The sequence below is a fragment of the Copadichromis virginalis genome, linkage group LG14 (genome assembly GCF_057382275.1).
Source record: "Copadichromis virginalis isolate Kocher_CV1m ecotype Utaka linkage group LG14, C_Virginalis_male_GT1.1, whole genome shotgun sequence".
NCBI lineage: Eukaryota > Metazoa > Chordata > Actinopteri > Cichliformes > Cichlidae > Copadichromis > Copadichromis virginalis.
In genome coordinates, this window is record NC_140631.1 from 18,711,594 (window position 1) to 18,729,938 (window position 18,345).

The 18,345-nt window shown below is 41.3% G+C and overlaps 4 protein-coding genes across 5 annotated transcripts; 2 read left to right on the top strand and 2 right to left on the bottom strand.

Moving 5' to 3' along the window:
• Positions 1-5,046: 5,046 nt before the first annotated feature.
• Positions 5,047-7,535, bottom strand: rps25 (ribosomal protein S25). The gene is made up of 5 exons (XM_085429732.1): positions 7,452-7,535; positions 6,803-6,892; positions 6,502-6,685; positions 5,199-5,297; positions 5,047-5,114 (listed from the first exon to the last, which is right to left on the bottom strand). The coding sequence occupies exons 1-4, from the start codon at positions 7,452-7,454 to the stop codon at positions 5,203-5,205; spliced, it is 372 nt and encodes a 123-aa protein (XP_085285858.1). The 5' UTR covers positions 7,455-7,535; the 3' UTR covers positions 5,047-5,114; positions 5,199-5,202.
• Positions 7,536-7,589: 54 nt separating this feature from the next.
• Positions 7,590-9,651, top strand: trappc4 (trafficking protein particle complex subunit 4). Its single transcript, XM_085429731.1, has 5 exons — positions 7,590-7,924; positions 8,175-8,349; positions 8,878-8,981; positions 9,207-9,333; positions 9,424-9,651. Exons 1-5 carry the CDS (start codon positions 7,750-7,752, stop codon positions 9,500-9,502), a joined length of 660 nt encoding a protein of 219 aa, XP_085285857.1. The 5' UTR covers positions 7,590-7,749; the 3' UTR covers positions 9,503-9,651.
• A 505-nt stretch (positions 9,652-10,156) lies between these two features.
• slc37a4a (solute carrier family 37 member 4a) lies at positions 10,157-14,061 on the bottom strand. Its single transcript, XM_085429730.1, has 9 exons — positions 13,709-14,061; positions 12,916-13,541; positions 12,572-12,804; positions 11,850-12,093; positions 11,336-11,494; positions 11,170-11,255; positions 10,756-10,869; positions 10,503-10,641; positions 10,157-10,406 (listed from the first exon to the last, which is right to left on the bottom strand). Exons 2-9 carry the CDS (start codon positions 13,061-13,063, stop codon positions 10,240-10,242), a joined length of 1,290 nt encoding a protein of 429 aa, XP_085285856.1. The 5' UTR covers positions 13,064-13,541; positions 13,709-14,061; the 3' UTR covers positions 10,157-10,239.
• Positions 14,062-14,450: 389 nt separating this feature from the next.
• Positions 14,451-18,145, top strand: cfap45 (cilia and flagella associated protein 45). Of its 2 annotated transcripts, XM_085429729.1 has the most exons (13): positions 14,707-14,743; positions 14,865-14,879; positions 14,990-15,100; positions 15,277-15,383; positions 15,566-15,710; positions 15,793-15,963; positions 16,060-16,238; positions 16,412-16,541; positions 16,628-16,774; positions 16,877-16,990; positions 17,093-17,286; positions 17,360-17,584; positions 17,936-18,145. In XM_085429729.1, the coding sequence occupies exons 2-13, from the start codon at positions 14,877-14,879 to the stop codon at positions 18,000-18,002; spliced, it is 1,593 nt and encodes a 530-aa protein (XP_085285855.1). In that variant the 5' UTR covers positions 14,707-14,743; positions 14,865-14,876; the 3' UTR covers positions 18,003-18,145. The 2 variants fall into 2 exon arrangements, with proteins under 2 accessions (XP_085285854.1, XP_085285855.1); XM_085429728.1 differs by having other exon boundaries at positions 14,451-14,879.
• Positions 18,146-18,345: the final 200 nt, after the last annotated feature.

Below are 18,345 nucleotides of genomic sequence, written 5' to 3' on the forward strand. Positions count from 1 at the left end.
TATCAACACTTTCCAACCACAGTCTTTTTACAGTGATACCATATCAATATCAAGTCAGTCTGATTTTGCCTTTCATAGTAATGGCCCTTTGAAATTGTCCATAATTGACTTAATCTTCTAACGATTCAAAATGCTCTAAAATGAAAAATTCTTGTTTCCACAGGGTAATTCCACCTTAGATCAACAGTATACAGCCCCACAGTGATACCATATCAATATCAAGTCATTCTGATTATGCCTTCCAAAATAAAAGACTTTTTAAATTGTCCATAATTGACCTAACTTTCAGTGATTTCAAAATGTTTTAAAATGGAAATTTCCTGTTTCCACAGGGTAATTCCACTCCAGATCAACAGTATACAACCTCACGATGTTACCATATCAATATCAAGACATTCTGATATTGCTTTAAAAAATAAAAGCATTTTCAAACTGCCCATATCTGAGTTGCTCCTGGAACAATTTCAAAATGCTCTAAAATGGCACATTCCTGTTTCCACAGGGTAATTCCACTCCAGATCAACAGTATACAGCCCCACAGTGATACCATATCAATATCAAGTCATTCTGATTTTGCTCTCAAAAATAAAAGCCTTTTCAAATTGTCCATAATTGACCTAACTTTCAGTGATTTCAAAATGCTCTAAAAAGGAAAATTCCTGTTTCCACAGGGTAATTCCACCTTAGATCAACAGTATACAGCCCCACAGTGATACCATATCAATATCAAGTCATTCTGATTATGCCTTCCAAAGTAAAAGCCTTTTCAAATTGTCCACAATTGACCTAACTTTCAGTGATTTCAAAATGCTCTAAAATGGAAATTTCCTGTTTCCACAGGGTAATTCCACTTTAGATCAACAGTATACAGCCCCACAGTGATACCATATTAATATCAAGTCATTCTGATTATGCCTTCCAAAATAAATGCCCTTTCAAATTGAGCATATACGGCCTACTTTTTTGACGATTTCAAAATGTTCTTAAAAAGAATTTTGCTGTTTCCACAGGATAATTTCACTTTAGTTCAACAGTATACAACCTCACGATGTTACCATATCAATATCAAGTCATTCTGATTTTGCTTTCAAAAATAAAAGCATTTTCAAACTGCCCATATCTGACTTGATCCTGGAACAATTTCAAAATGCTCTAAAATGGAAAATTCCTGTTTCCACAGGGTAATTCCACCTTAGATCAACAGTATACAGCCCCACAGTGATACCATATCAATATCAAGTCATTCTGATTATGCCTTCCAAAATAAATGCCCTTTCAAATTGAGCATATATACGACCTACTTTTTTAACGATTTCAAAATGTTCTTAAAAAGAATTTTGCTGTTTCCACAGGATAATTTCACTTTAGGTCAACAGTATACAACCTCACGATGTTACCATATCAATATCAAGTCATTCTGATTATGCCTTCCAAAATAAAAGACTTTTCAAATTGCCAAGATACGACCTACTCTTTTAAAGATTTCAAAATGCTCTAAAAGTGAAAATTGCTGTTTCCACAGGATAATTTCACTTTAGGTCAACAGTATACAACCTCACGATGTTACCACATCAATATCAAGTCATTCTGATTTTGCTTTCAAAAATAAAAGCATTTTCAAAATGCCCATATCTGACTTGATCCTGGAACAATTTCAAAATGCTCTAAAATGGAAAATTCCTGTTTCCACAGGGTAATTCCACCTTAGATCAACAGTATACAGCCCCACAGTGATACCATATCAATATCAAGTCATTCTGATTATGCCTTCCAAAATAAAAGACTTTTTAAATTGTCCATAATTGACCTAACTTTCAGTGATTTCAAAATGCTCTAAAATGGAAATTTCCTGTTTCCACAGGGTAATTCCACTTTAGATCAACAGTATACAGCCCCACAGTGATACCATATTAATATCAAGTCATTCTGATTTTGCCTTCCAAAGTAAAAGCCTTTTCAAATTGTCCACAATTGACCTAACTTTCAGTGATTTCAAAATGCTCTAAAATGGAAATTTCCTGTTTCCACAGGATAATTCCACTTCAGATCAACAGTATACAGCCCCACAGTGATACCATATTAATATCAAGTCATTCTGATTATGCCTTCCAAAATAAAAGACTTTTCAAATTGCCAAGATACGACCTACTCTTTTAAAGATTTCAAAATGCTCTAAAAGTGAAAATTGCTGTTTCCACAGGATAATTTCACTTTAGGTCAACAGTATACAACCTCACGATGTTACCATATCAATTTCAAGTCATTCTGATTATGCCTTCCAAAATAATGGCCTGTTGAAAATGCCCATAATTTACCTAACTTTCAGTGATTTCAGAATGCTCTAAAAAGGAAGATTTCAGTTTCCACAGGGTAATTCCACTTTAGATCAACAGTATACAACCTCACGATGTTACCATGTCAATTTCAAGTCAGTCTGATTTTGCTTTTCAAAATAAAAGCTTTTTCAATTTGCCCATATATGACTTACTCTTGGAGCGAATTCAAAATGCTCTAAGATGGAAAATTGCTGTTTCCACAGCATAATTCCACTTTAGATCAATAGTATCCAACCCCACAGTGATACCATATCAATATCAAATCAGTCTGATGTTGCCTTCCAAAATAAAAGACTTTTCAAATTGCCGATATACGACCTACTCTTTTAAAGAATTCAGAACGCTCTAAAAATGAAACTTGCTCTTTCCACAGGATGAATCCATGTTAGATCAAAAGTGTACATCCACACCATGGTACTACTTCAATTTCAAGTCATTCTGATTTTGCCTTCCAAAATAATGGCCTGTTGAAAATGCCAATAACTTACCTAACTTTCAGTGATTTCAAAATGCTCTAAAAAGGAAATTTTCTGTTTCCACAGAATAATTTCACTTTAAATCAACAGTATACAACCCCACAGAGATACGATGTTAAGATCAAGTCACTCTGATTTTGCCTTCCAAAATAAAAGTATTTTCAAATTGCCCGTAGACGACCTACTCGTTTAACGATTTCAAAATGCTCTTAAATTGAAAGATGCTGTTTCCACAGGATAATTCCACTTTAGATCAACAGTATCCAACCCGACAGTAAAACCATGTAAATTTCATGTTGGTCTGATTTCGCCTTTCAAATTAATGGCCCGTCGAATTTGTCCATATGTGATATACTCTTTCAATTATTTCAGAATGTTTTAAAAATGAAAATTGCTGTTTCAACACATATTGGGTTTTCATTTTGAAAAGCAAAATCAGACTCAATTGATTATGACAGAATTGAATCATAAAGATGATGTAAAAGGAAGCTGAAATTGCCACTAGGTTGTAATTGATAGTACGTTTATATTTTAAGTCTGTGGAAAGATGTCATTCTAAATAAAGAAATTACAAAACAGCTTGCAAACCAACCATGACATCTTTCCACAGACTTAAAATGAAACAATTAATAATTATTCCTTGACTTAACACCTTCCTTAAAAAAATGTAACATCACATATATTTTAAACTTCGGGGCACTTGAATTTAATTTAATGTGACTTTGAATGTGAAAGAATGGGGGCCCTTATGTAAACGCCATTTACAGCCCCTTTAACCTGTCCAGAACATTCAATCAAGCCCAGTGCAGGCATATTTTTAAGCAAACAAAAATAGGAATTCACTGAGCTTGCACAGTAATTGTACGCAGCACAGTGGGGGGGACGATTAAATCACTGATTACTGTCACTTTGATAAATTTAGAAAAAGTCAACACTGATTGCATGTCCTGAAATTATACTGGAATCAAAGGCTGTTTCACTACATAACCGAGAACACTATCAAAGTGTTGAGCAGCACACTTGATTATGAAAATGTTTCAGCCTTGCAAAACAAGTAAATGCTTTATTCTAGTTAATCAAGCTGCAAACCTCATAAATAGAAATGATGAGATTTCAGTTCGTTGGTGGAAAACTCCAGCTCCAACTCCAGGTGTTAAACAGACACTGTTTCATCATGTGTACTGAGAGGTGGCTGTTTGTGTTCTGAGCTCATGTTGGAGGACTGCATCTGTCAGTGGCGTTAAACCTGCAGCATGTTTTTGTGGCTGGTGCTGGAGGTGGTGCTGCGCAGTGACAAAGGAGCACCTGACAGCATCCATCACAGGACTCCTGCGCTATCTTATGCCCCGAGCAAACGGTGACAGTGAAGATAGCTTCTTCATTTCACTCCTATCAATATCTCATAACCTTTCGCTGCCGGTGGCTGGTAACAGACAAGCTGAAGACAAAGTGCAAATCTACCCGGCCAAATTAGAAATGATCCATCTAACACTGAAAACATGGGACAACTGAGTCAGAATGCCTCTTTAAATTTACTGGGTGACAAACTGAACGCACCACAGTAAATGGGGTGTGAAAGCACCTCAGCAGCAGCAGCAGCTCTTGAATCTGTAAAATTCTCCCCTTGTGTGCAGTTTTGAACAGATATCTGGAAAGCTCTTAATCTCTCTACACTCCTAGATTAGAACAGCTTCATGCCGCTGCGTTATGTGAAACCAATTAGAAAAAATAACCTTATCAGAGTTTAAGAAGAAGACTGAGAATAATGTTGCCATAATAACCTGCTGCAGTGTTTATTCATTTATGATGCACCTCATGTTTGTTAACAGAACAGAATGAAACTAATTTATTGCCCCTAACTGATTTTAATCCACTTAACTCAACTTCAGGGAGGAGGTGGCAGATGTAAAAAAACAAAACCACACTTTGATGCAGAGGGACGAGTATTTGCACCTTATTATCAGGCACCAGGAAACAACTGCACAGACACAAAAGGTCTTAACGTTATTATAAGTATCACATAGATGAATAGTTACCAGTCACTATCCTCATCTTTTTACTCTTTGATTTAACCAATCTTAACATTTTTGCTTAAATTACATTTTTAAATCCAACATAATGCTTATCTGATATCCAGTGACCACTCGACCATAACATGAACACACTAGGAATTTTTATCCACTTCTTAGCTGGTTAAAGACAGACGAACAGTTAAAGCAAAACAAGTGCAAAGGTTTTGTCTTTACATATTTATTCCACCTTTCATTACAAACAGCCCATCACAGGAAACAAACAGGGGAACCTGCAAGAAACAAAGACTGCAGGTTAGTAAAATTGAAAACAAACAGTAATAAAATAGAGACGTGTAGAGATGCTGCTGTAGTACCTGATTATGCCTTCTCTGCTGCTGCCTCCTCATCTCCACCCTTGGTGTTACGTGTGTAAATCAGCTGTGCTCTGTGTTTGGACACCAGTTTGATCATGCCTGCAAGACAAAAACGGACCCAAGTTCTCTGTCAGCATTTTTTTTGTGTTTTTAATTTGCACCGTTATGTCAATTGTTGTGATACATTTGCCCTAGTCGGCCTGCACAGGGACGAACGTGATATACAGCAGGTAAAGCAGATATGTGCAACAGATCACTTCTCCCAGGTGTCCAAACACTGACAAGTAAATGTATTACAAGGCAGGGAAGGCAATCTAGCTACGATGCCAATGTAGCCATTATATCTCAAATCAGTTTGACAGCTAATTTTCAAATTAAATTAGGCATAAGGAACTAATACAGAATTTCTTCATGTGTCCCTCCTGCTGCATATGAAGCTTCACTGTATGGGACAAGAACAAATCTGCGTTCTTTAATCAGAAGCACAGTGCACAGCCTGCTGAAGGAAGGCTTTAATTCATAAAAAGAATGCTATACTGAGTCTAGATGACAATATCTCTGAAACACAATGAGTAACACCACACACACTTCAGTTAAACTACTGTAGGGAGGAAAAATAAATAAATCAAATGAATAAAGCATAATGCACCCGTTTGAAATATGTTCAGCATTTCACATCACATGAAACAGCAGACAGGCTGCAATATATCATTTGTTTCCATGTAGCATTTCGAACAGAAGTTGAAGGATGTCAAAAGAGGAGATAAGTAGTCACGCTGCATGCACATCACTGTCATTTAAAAACAAATGATGAACTCGCTGACAAACCACTCTGGCCTGGGTTCATACTGTGTAAGCATTTATAAACATTAGACACAGCCAGCGAGCAGTGCTGATGACTACGGGCATATTCATCGGCTGAGTTTAATGCTGCATCACAAAATAGCAGATGACAAGAGATGTTACAGTTTCCATTTTTTAAAGCTGGCGCAAGAACCATCTCCTGATCAGCCCTTAATGCAAAAGATGTACCATCGTGTAACTGAGTTTTCTCTGAAGTTGGAAATCACCCTGCCAAACTCTCAATCGACTTATTCAGGGCAGTAAATAAAATCCTTTGCTGGTAACATAAGCAAACACTGCTTTTTTGGCAGGGACTAAAATCTAATGCTTGGGAATGGTGCTGACCAACTGAGCAAAGCTCGCTACCATGACAGACGTGTGATTAACTTTGATGCCCTTCCTAGCGTCAAAGATCCAACACGGACCTTCAAGAGCTCTGAGCAGAGAAAGTGAAGTTCACCTTTGGCGAGCAGCTCCTGGAGGGCGTTCCTTGCCAGAGAGCCACGGATCTTCAGCCTCTCAGACACAACAGCGGGGGTGATGAGCTTGTAGTTGGGAACTTCTTTGTACAGCTTGTCGTAGGTCGCCTTGTCGAAGAGGACCAGGTTGTTGAGCTTATCCCTCACTTTTCCCTTGGACCACTTCTGCTCAGAAACAGACATGTTGTTTTAAAGACCGGGAAACCTCTAGCCTTAACATTTATTCAGCAGCCACATAATATAAAATACATCCAATATGGGCAAATATGAACAAAAACATACCTTCTTCTTGGCTTTGCCTCCAGACTTGTTGACTGGGTCCTTGTCCTTCTTGGACTTCCCAGCATCCTTCTTCTTATCCTGTTTAGGAGGCTGGAAAAAGACGACACCCGTTAAACTTTCACTCTGAAGCTACATGTTTAACATGTGCTGTAATGTACACAAGAGCAAGTTCGCATCGGTACTCCATTAATTTTTTAAAGGGAAAAAAAAAAGGGAAATGAGCTAGGGGCTAATGCCGGAATCGGATGGTCGGCATGACGAGGCCCTGTCCTCAAAACGTTTCTAATCTCGCAGTCTTCATTAATTTTTAACATTTGCACCCCTACAATACTTTAGTATTTGGTGTTTGTGTCATCTGTACACATGCTAGTATATTTAGCGGTCACATGAGGGACAACTTTATTAAAGTCCTTTCTGTGAGCACAGTGTAGTTGGAAGCATGGTGCGTTTAGCAAACTGCTACTATGCTAGCCATAAGCTAAATGCGTGAAATCTTAAGTATGGCTGCTTCATCCACACACTCTCGTCCCGGTGCGGGGAGGCGCAGTGCTATCAAAAAATGTCCCGAGGTACTACGACTCCTGAATGACTAACGATAAGCCGAAAAAAGTCTAATTTCTTTCAACAAACGTGTAATAACTGTCCTCACCATGTTTCCTCGTCAAGATGTCGGAGCGAAAGGAAGTTCGCCCGTGCAAGAGCCCCTTAGACAACCTGTTTTTGCGGAAGTGAGATTGGGGCATTATGGGAACTTGAGTTTTCTCATGTTTCGTCGCTTTTATTGACTTTATTTGACTTATGAGATTGGCAAACATTCTGACAGTCATTACAGCGGCAGGTTTGAGACCAAAAACTCATACAAGTAAAATCTAATTTATTCATTTGATTTTTAGCCACCCGTCGAGGTCATGTGACAGTCGCTGTCAGCTGGGCAGGACGTTGCAAAGATGGTGATATACAGTGTGTATGTGGTGAACAAGGCTGGAGGGTTAATTTATCAATATGATAACTATGTCCCGCGAGCAGAGGTGGAGAAAACATTCAGCTACCCTTTGGACTTGGTGCTGAAGCACCACGACGAGAAGGTGGTCGTATCGTTTGGACAGCGGGACGGAATCAGAGGTAATCTCACGGGCACATCGTTAGCTTATTTATTAGCTAGCTATATGGGCAATCTCTAACGAAACCTGTCTTATGCCCAAGCTAAAATACTGGCATGCAGTCTTTGTCGGTTTATTATCTATAGTATGCGCATTTGTATCGTTTTTTACAGTCCAAGTTAACTGAAATGTTCACTGTTCTTCATTTAAAAATACTGCGGTGTCACTAGCTTGACTGTATGACTGGACTGAAACCTCTTGTCATTCGTCAGTGGGCCATGCAGTGCTGTCCATCAATGGAGTTGATGTGATCGGGAAGAACACATCAGATGGGAAGGACATCCTTGAATACCTGAAAGATCCTTCAAACTATCCCGTGTCTATTCGCTTTGGACGAGCGCGCCTGAGCTCCAATGAGAAGCTGATGCTGGCGTCCATGTTCCACTCGTAAGTAATTTCGTGTGTGTGGATTAAACCCGAGCTGCACAGTGGACAGCGGGGCCAGGTGTTTACTAGTGTTATTTATGTGTTGTTGTTTTTTTGTTTTGTTTTTTCTGAATGGGAGCCAAAGGAAGTGAAAACTTACCTGAGTGATCAATACATTTTGTAGTATGTACTGTTGTTTGATTTTTTTCTACTCTACACAGGATCGAAAGTATACATACACTTATTAATATTTTATTTTATTATTAATATTTTCATAAGGACGCCTGGGCAAAGTGCAACTTGCAAACATTCATTTAACTAAATATTTGTTTAGGCCTTTGAGCCTTTTTTAACCCTGCGTGGATCAGACAAAATCCTAAATAAAATCAAACTTGTACACTTAATTCTTCAGTTCAACGAACTCATTAAAATCCAGAAATTACCACAACATTCACGCCCAGTAGCTAAACTTCAGACCAAAACTGTATGTACCCTCACTTTATGAATGAAGCTAAATAAACACACCTATTTTTGTGATCCCTCCCTCAGGTTGTTTGCAATAGGTTCACAGCTATCACCTGAAGCTGGCAGTTCAGGGATCGAAATGTTAGAAACTGACGTCTTCAAACTTCACTGCTTCCAGACTCTCACAGGTCAGTGGTGCAATTAAGTGTCATTTTAGGTTTAAAAATACCAAAGATGTCTTAGTTGGCTGTAGATTTAAAAACCAAAGCACTTCCATATGTAACGATTTCATTTAATTTTAGCTGTGAACAGCATGCAACTCCAGTAATAAATCTTCCTGGTGTATACATTCCTTCCCAGCTTGTTGATAGTCACTATTATAAAATGAAATCTTTCTCATTTTGTTCTCTCAGGGATAAAGTTTATCGTGTTGGCGGACCCGCGACAGTCTGGAATCGATGCGTTGTTGAGGAAGATTTATGAGGTGTATTCAGATTTCGCCCTCAAGAACCCGTTCTATTCTCTGGAAATGCCAATCAGGTATTAAAGAGAATTAGGATTGCATTATCTTGAAATAATTTATTACTGTACCCACTGTTTAACACCCACACATTTACTCTTGCTTTTCAGGTGTGAGCTCTTTGATCAGAATCTGAAGAGTGCATTGGAGGTAGCAGAGAAAGCCGGCAACTTTGGAGCTGGATCTTAAATCAGAGCATTCACAGACTGAAAAGAAATAAGTGGACTCCTTTTTCTTGTCTTGGACCGTTTGTTTGTTTTTCCTCCCCACATTTGCTCATTAACACTTTGTAAATACATTGTTTTGTAAATAATTCAGAGATTAAAATCCATACTGTATTTAAATGTTCTGAATCCATTTTACTGAATCGGTGAGTGAAGACTTTGGAGCATGAAGTGTAAAATTGGAAAAATAACCCTAGAACACTAATGTGCAGTTTCTGTAACAGTATCGCTAACGGTGGGTATATTTTACTCAATATACTTCCCATCAAAGTACACTAAAGTGCAGTACATGGAAAATTGAAGGACTCTTATTATCCTGTACAATGTCTGATAAAATAAGGTATAATGGGGTACTCTGATCATGTTGCTTTTTAAAAAAAATAAAAAACAAATTCACAGGACTGGAATTTGCAAAAGTCACCTGATATTAGTGTTATAGGGTTAACTAAGAAAAAGTATCATTGACCTAAGATTGCTCATTTCAGTGTGTTGTAGCCTCCTATTTTGCACTCTTACTATTGCAGTCCTGCAGAGGCATTATCAGAAAAAACATTCTCTAGCAATTTGCAGTAATTTCTTCAAGTTCACGCACTATTTATACAACATGTTGAGAAGCGCCTTTGCACATTTCTATGAACTTTATTTCACATATGACTAATTAAAAACAAAGACGTAAAAATGACTGGCTCGCACAGAATGAGCTCAGTCCGCCTTCTTGGGCACGTGTCCCATCTTTGTTCGAATGTTGCGCAGGAGGAAGAATCCGATAGTAGTGACAAGGCAGGTGACCTCTGCTACCCAGAAGGCCTTTTCCCAGCCATGGTGCTTGGCAATGGTGCTGAATGGGAGTCCAGAAAGGAAGCCACCAACTACAATGGGAATTCACACGGATTATTTCAATGGAAGGAGCGCAACACACACAAAACCCAACTTTAGAATTAAACTTTCAATTAATGAAAACCTACTGTTTGCCATCAGGGCAACGATAGCATGGGATGTCCCGCAGTAGTTGGATGGAGCGCTCTCATTGGCTATAACTCCAAACAAAGCTATTGGTCCATATGAGGAGAAACCGAAGGCGGCGCCCAAGCCGAGTATCCACACCTTGATGTACAGAGAAGAGATAAAAAAAATAAAAAATAAAAAAAATGGGCTACTGAAGTCTGGCATTTGCTGTGCAGTGTGAACAGGTCACAGGAATTAATGTGTCTGTGTTACCTTTGAGCTGTCAGGAGTAACGGTGAGTCTGAACAGGTACATGGACACAAACATTCCTGCCATCATGCAAATCAGGATGAAGTGGCGGGGATTACCATAGAGCCTCATCCCTTGCTGCACACAAAGAAAATACTATGAGATGTTCCATTTCCTGGCTATAAGCTGAATAAAAAAACACTGATTGCCCACTTAGGGGTGTGTTTCTATTGCTATTTATCCCTTTAACTTATGAAATGATGAAGAAAGTGCAGACAGGGAGAAAGCAATCTTAAACAGAAGACGATTTCCATAAAATAACATTGAAATATTCAAAGGTTAAAACCCTTTCTAGTCCAGTTCTCTCTATATTAAACAGGCTGTTATTGACCACAATCTTGGATCAAATAATGACTCATATTTAAAAAACAAACTCACTCTGGCCACAGCTTTGTCAGAGAGGTAACCTGCAGCCAGACTGCCCACCAGCCCGCCAGCCTCCAGGGCGCTCATGTATGAGCTACCTAAGAAAAGGAACACAGTGAGTTTAACTCTTTATTTCAAAGTAGACTCCCGAGGCGACTGCTCTTCCCCTCATCCGTACCCATGAGTGTAGACTGGCCCTTGTCCTGAATGAGAAACAGCTGGCCCCAGTCTGTGCAGGCGGTCTTCACCCCAAACACCACCAGGTAGGAGATGGACAGCAGCCACAGGTAGGGGGACAGGAGAAACTCAGACAGGGTGCTTTCATGGCTTGAGGATCCTGAAGAGGAAGCAGACAGAAGACCCTTTTTTGGATACCACGAGCACAGATGTGAGTGATGTGAGCACTCCTCGGTTTTAAAAAGAAACATGCATCACATCCTGTGTTCACACTTTGCATGAGCTGCTTTCACGTGAGGGACACACTGAGTGCAGAGTCCACCGAGTTACTGATCTTTAGTCACAGCGCTCAAGGCCCATGCCGTTAGACAACAGACACACGTGCATGTGTGTGTGTTCAAATTTGTGTTATCAGAGCATTGTCTAAGTGTTAACAACATTCTGAGAAAAGCAGCGGTTCAAACCAGTTGAACCGCACCAGTTTCTGATTGTGCCTGACTAAGAGTCAGACTCACCACCTTTGCTCTTTTTGGTCGACACCTCTATGTTGGGCAGCCCCACATCCTTGGGCTCGTTCTTGATTACCAGCAGGCAAACAAATGAGGCAACGATGCAAATCATTCCAGAGGCGGACAGTATCGCCCTCCAGCTGTAACTCTGCGACAGCACAGTGGCAACGATGGGGCCCAAGCTGCCGGCCAGATTCATGCTGCAGGACAGAACCGCCCACCACGTCCCAAACTGAGAGGGCTCGAACCACTGATGGAGGAAAAGAGGGAAAAACATTAAGTCCAGACAGCCCTGGCAGGAAGTTCCTTGATATCCACATAGGATTTTTAAGACCGATCCCCACACTTGGTAGTTTAAAAGTCAGATATTCTTTTTTCTTTCAGACACACAAACAGTTACAGATTTCTGAGTCCTGTTTAAGACACTATGAAAATGCAGTTTAAAAATAAAATTATTTTATTGTCTTGGATTAGCTGTTTACGCTCCAACTCTGCCTGAGCCTGCTGATAAAATATTTGGGATCTAACATCAGTTTCCAGTTCATTCAAGATCTTATAGAGAATACAAACAGTTTTAGGTCCATTTCATTATTTCATCCTGTTTACTTGCTTTACTTTATTAGCTCATTCTGTATTTTCCTACTGCAGTGTCGGTTTGTTCTTTGTAACACTCAGAAGAAACTTAAATTTTAAACTCAATTTGAATTAGAGGGTACCGGGTCATATACCTTGCGCAGCACCCTGCCACAGGGAGGCCAGCCCAGGCCTTGGCCCAGACCGTTGAGAAACCAGAGGGCAGAGAAGACAGCAACAGTGGAGGACCAAGAGAAGATCACGTTGATGCCTCCCACCATGAACAGGCCAATGGAGAAGAGCCAGCGGGCGCTGATTTGGTCTGACAGGACACCGCTGATGAACTTACTAATAGCGTAGGCCAAAGATTGACTGCTGGTGATCATACCTGAGAAAAGAGGAGCGCTCATGCACTTGCTGCAAAATTGTTGTATAGGCACATCGGTGTTATCACATTTATAGAAGGTACACAGGGTTCAAGTTTACAGTACTGACATACCCAGATCGTCCTTATCCAGCTTGATCTCTTGCATTACAGAAGGCATCACGAAGGAGAATGTCTTTCTGTTGAAGTAGTACAATGTGTAGCCCACAAACATGGCCAGAAATATTGTACTTCTGTAGTATCCATAACCGGAGGCAGCCATGGTTGCAGCTCAGTCCTAAAACACTTGCAAAGCAGCTTCCAGAGGAGCTCCTGCCTTTTGCAACCTGTAGCAGTGAACTTTGCTTCAGGATCCACTGTACACAGGCAGCTGCTTACAAGCAAAGAAGTGTTTGCAATCAGCACCGGAGGTTAATGGTCAACTTCTACACCCTGAAGCTGATTGAATCATGGCGCCTACCCTGCGCTGCAGGCTGGCTTCACGAGGGCCGGAGGAGGTGACCATCAGTTTGTGACACTATCCCCTGAGAGTGATCTTCTGTCCTTCAGGCAGAAGTCCTTCTGTTTTATCAAGTGTTATTTTCTTGTTGCTGTTTATCTATCTGATAATGCCATGACAGGAGTCCTCGGACTGACGCGTTTAATGATTTACTGAGGAGTCCAATAGCTGCTGTACACCAGGGGGAGGCTCCTATCCAAATGGAGGGGTGTGTGAGTGTGATCCTCATCAGCAAAAAGACCTGAGACACATTCATAAATTCAGGAGGGAGACCACGGTATTTGTGGCAGTGCATAAATCTTTTGTTGCACACGAGAGTTGTGGGTAATACAGTTCCATTGTGCACAACACGTCAGACCAGATGTGTAAGTGTAATCTACAAAACCAAAGTCTTTAGTGTAAATATACCTGCAGAAACCTCGGTGTGTCCACTTCCGCTTTTCCGTGTATGCGTAAAATCTCGCAGATTAACTTTCCCTGAGTTTGGAGTGAGTTCTCTCTGAAGTTCTGCTCGTTCCGGGGCTGAAGGATTTTTTGTGCAAAATTTCCGCATCATGTGGGCCAACTAGCACCGCCCAGCCACGAAAGCCGCCGGTAGTGGTACGGAACAACACTGTGTCCGGACAATGCTCCATATAACTGTGGCAATGACTGTATGAAATTAAATAACACATAACGACATAAATTGTAATTTAAATCTAAGTAACTACGAGTATTTCCGCGGAATGAGCTAGCTTGTTAGCGCTGTTTTTAGTGTTAGCATTCCCCCCCTGTATTCAAGTAAACACAAATATTTCTACAGTGTAGCATTTTACCAGCTGGCTGTGTGACTAAACTACTGTTTAATAAGCCAATAACATTGTTTGAGTAAGTTTTGTTACTTTGCAGCCATGTTGGTAACGCCGTTGGGCACTTATCTCGGGCAGATATTTTGAAACATTTGCAAAATTTACAGCACATTACAGCATACATATTTAGAAGCGCCAGTTAAATCTTAAAAACCTATTTGCTGCTTGGCGGCTTTGCCTGAAAATAAGGTTTTAAAAAGCGTCTTTTCCCGGGAAGTGTTTTTTTTTTAAATATCCTAGCTCCCTCTTTGTACTAGAGCTGGGCAAATCGATTTTTGTTGTGTGAAAGTGTTGTGGAAAGTAGAAATCGAAGTGATTTAGCGTTCATTAAAATGTTGTCAGAAGTTTCAGATTGATGACGATTCATCTCAGATATCATGGCGATCTGCTCTCCCCTGATACGCTGCCTTTATAGGTTAGTCAGTATCGGTATCAGCAGTACTGGCCCCGTATTTACATGGTATCGGATCGAAACCAAATTTTGCACAGCACTACTTTGCGGTCACGTGAGGTCTGCCCTTCCTCCTGTTCCCATGGCAACGGGTAACCAAACATTTCAAAGTCGGTGTCCCGTGAGCTGGAGCCAATATAAGTAGTACGCTCATTTCTTTTTAAAACCACATTAATTATTTGAGCTAGCTGGAAGTTATCCATGAGCAAAGTATAATATTTAGACTTTTTTTTTAACAAATATAGTCTGTTTCACTGACCCACAGTAACCGAGAACTATGGTAAGTGTTAGGTTAAAAATAAAAAAGCTATTCTATGCTAAATCCCAGTGTTCAAATGCATGACCGTTATCTGCTGATAACTCCTGAGCGTTGTAATTACTGCCCCGCAGAGACTTGCCTCGAGCTCCACGTCATCCAGGGGCAAAATGTACCTCGGCCGGTACCGCACACTGGCTTCCGGCTCTCGGGTGGATGAAGATCTGTTTGAGAACCAGAAATCGGTGAGTGTGGGTCCTTGCACACTCAGCGGGAAATGGAGGGAAACACTCAACTCTTATTATTCACAATGATATCCCCAGATATCATCAGAAACTGCATGTAGCTGCAGTGAGAACAGAGGTCGTGGATGAGTTTGGGAGCTGATTACAGCTAAATCTCTGTGTGGATGTCATTGCAGTTTGACAAACGGGTAAAATCAGCAGGTGTAGCAAAGGATTGTTCATGGAAGAACCAGGAAGGAGAGACTCTTCAAATCATCACCAAAGACCTCATCCGAAATCTGCGGTAGGCCAGCATGAAACGAGCTCATTTGAATAAAACATGAAGAGAGTCTGTAAAGTGTGTGTGCTGCTCTGTGATAAACCTCTGCCTTATTTCATGTGATTCAGGCTAATCAGATTGCTATTGCTGATGTTAATACAGTATACCAAGTTTTTGAAACATTATACCACATGTCATCATGCCAGGATCCCCCAGAGAGATCCTTCAAGAGAGTCCGTCTTACTTCCACCAGCTGAGTTTAAGAGGCTCAACTCAACATCCTGGCTGCTCCTCAAGGAGGACAGAGAGGCCCTGAGGCAGGCTTACCAGAGGAAGAAAGAAGAGGAACTTGTAGGAAAGCTGACTGCAATTTTATAACAACAACAAAGAAGTCCACTGATTTAATTAGTATTTTTATGTACTTTTTATTCAGAAAGCTGCAGAGGAAAGGAAGCATAGGATCCATGAGGCAGACCTGTCCCGTAAGCAGAACCAGCCACTGACTGAGCTGGAGATTGAAGCCCGGGAACGTGCACAGCGCCTGGTGGAGCGGAGTAATGCTTTAAGGATGGAACAGGAAGATGAGATCAAACAGCTCAACCAGGTAGGAAGAAAGTGCAGATGTGTGGATGACCAACCTTTAAAAAATATAAACATACCAGTACACAATAATAAACCTGTGTTTGTGTGGTCGTCTCAGCTGATTTTAGGTGCTCAGTGCCAAGCAAACCGTGACTACCAGATCCAGGAGAAGAAGCAGATCCGGATGGAGTTGACAGAGGAGGAAAGGCGTCTGGACAACATGATGGAGGTGGAGCGCCGCAAGGCTCTGGAGACTCTGGACAAGATTGAAGAGCTACGCAGGCAGCAGAGAGTCAAGTAAATGGAGCCCTATCAGAAACACAATCACCCTCTATTCGCGGATTGATTTTTTTGCAATTAACGTCATTCTTCGTCTTCTTCTGTTTGGGAGATCGCAGAAATCCTAATAATGAGCAGCGGAGGTCAACTAGGAGCACTGTCAACACGTGTGTGTGCGCTTTATATTTCAGGGGAAGGCAGGAAATTTACGATCAGATCCAGAAACGCCTGGAGAACCGAGAATTGGAGGAAGGCAAGAAAGAGAAAGAGAGTCAGCAGACACGAGAGGACCAGGAGAGAATGAACCTGGAGGATCTCGAGGTGCACGCGGAGGCGGAGGACACATCCACACATGCAGTTAACGTACACCGCGCTCAGTTTCTGCTCTGACCCATGTCTTCCTCCAGGTGCTGGAGAAGAAGAGGATGGAGCAACAGCTTCTGCAGGAGGAGATCAAGTGCATCAACGCAGAGACCATGCGGGCAAAGGAGCGGAGGATAGAGGAGGAGAAGCTGGCTGACATGAGAGTGAAGGAGTATCTCCTAAAAAAGCAGGTCACAGCCCACTGTTCCTTGTGGACGAGCAAGCTACATCATGTGACACACACATTTGATTCTGACGTTGTTTTTAACGTTAGCAATTCATTAAACCTGCAGGAGCAGCAGGCAGAATGCGAAGCAGAGCAAAGACGAATCAAGAAGGAGAAAGAATTGGAGATTGCTCGTTTGAGGGCTCAGCAAGAAAAAGAAAAAGACTACAAGGCTGAGCAGGTCAGGATCTAACAGATGTGCAATATATGAAGATTTGAAACCTGGCAGAAGATTTACAGATGTTCTTAGCTACTTGTGCTTGTGTATGTGTTTGTCTGGAAGGATGAGCTCCGTGCTCGCAGGAACCAGGACGCTGCAGAGAGAGAGTGGAGGAGAAAAGAGAGGGAGCGGGCTGCAAAGAAAGCGCAGCTGGAGGCGACGCTGAGATCGGCTCACATGGAGCAGGTTCACTACAAAGAGCGCAATCTGTCAGTGGAGGCGAGTCGGGAGAAGGCAGAGTTTGAGAGGCTGCTAAAGTAAGAAAGTCCGTTCGAAACCGATTTTCAAATAATCTTAATACACTCCGTTAAAAGTGCTCTCTCCACGCAGAGTGCAGCAGGAAGAGATGGTCAAAGAGCAGGTGCAAAACGACAGGCAGCGTCACAAAGTGCAGCAGCACGCGCAGGACATCCGCCAGCAGATGAAGGAACGCGAGATCTTAGCCACAGCTAAGCACAAAGAGACCTTCAAGGAGGCCGAACGGTTGATGGAGGAAACTCGGCAGAGACGTCTGCGCCTCGATGAGCTCAAACAGAAGAAGCTCCAGGAGCTTAAGTAAGTGTGTGTGTGTGGGGGGGTTCACATAATGCAAAGTGTTTCCTCTTCATTCACCTCGCTGTGTGTTTGTAAACCACTCTGCATTTCTCCTATAGTGGCTCTTTCTCAAATAGTGTGTCTTCTCTTTCCCCTCACCCCCAGCGGGTTGCAGCACAGTTGCCCCTCCCTGAGTCTGGTTCTGCTGGAGGTTTCTTCCTGTTAAAATAAGAGTTTTTCCTCCCAAGTGCTTGATCATAGGGAGCTGTGTGATTGTAGGGTCTTTACCTAATAATGTAGAGCACCTTGAGGCTGTTGTTATGAATTACTGCCATACAAATACATTGAATTGTGCTTGTTAATCCACTACAGGGCTACAGGACTCTGTGAAAAGTACTGCAATCAGGTGGAAAGAAAGGTTCAGACCTTGACGGGCTGATCACCTGACCACTGGATTCAAACGACAACACGTGAGAAGTTCTCATCTGGTCCCGCCATTGTATTTACAGTCTAATTTAACGTGTTTCAATGTGGGTTAAAATGTAAAGGAATGTAACAATAAAGACTAATAGTTTACTAGTATGGAAAACACTGGCATTCATGTATTTGAGCTGTTAACTCTATAAATAGATTCAGCAACCATTAGAATAGCTTCTGGGTTTTTCCAAGTCTTCAAATCTCCTAACTTCTGAGGCACACCCAGTTATTCGTCACTATAAGCAGGCCCCAAATATGACAGAACCCTCTCACTTCAGAAAAGAGCCTCAAGGGTTTTCTCTGTA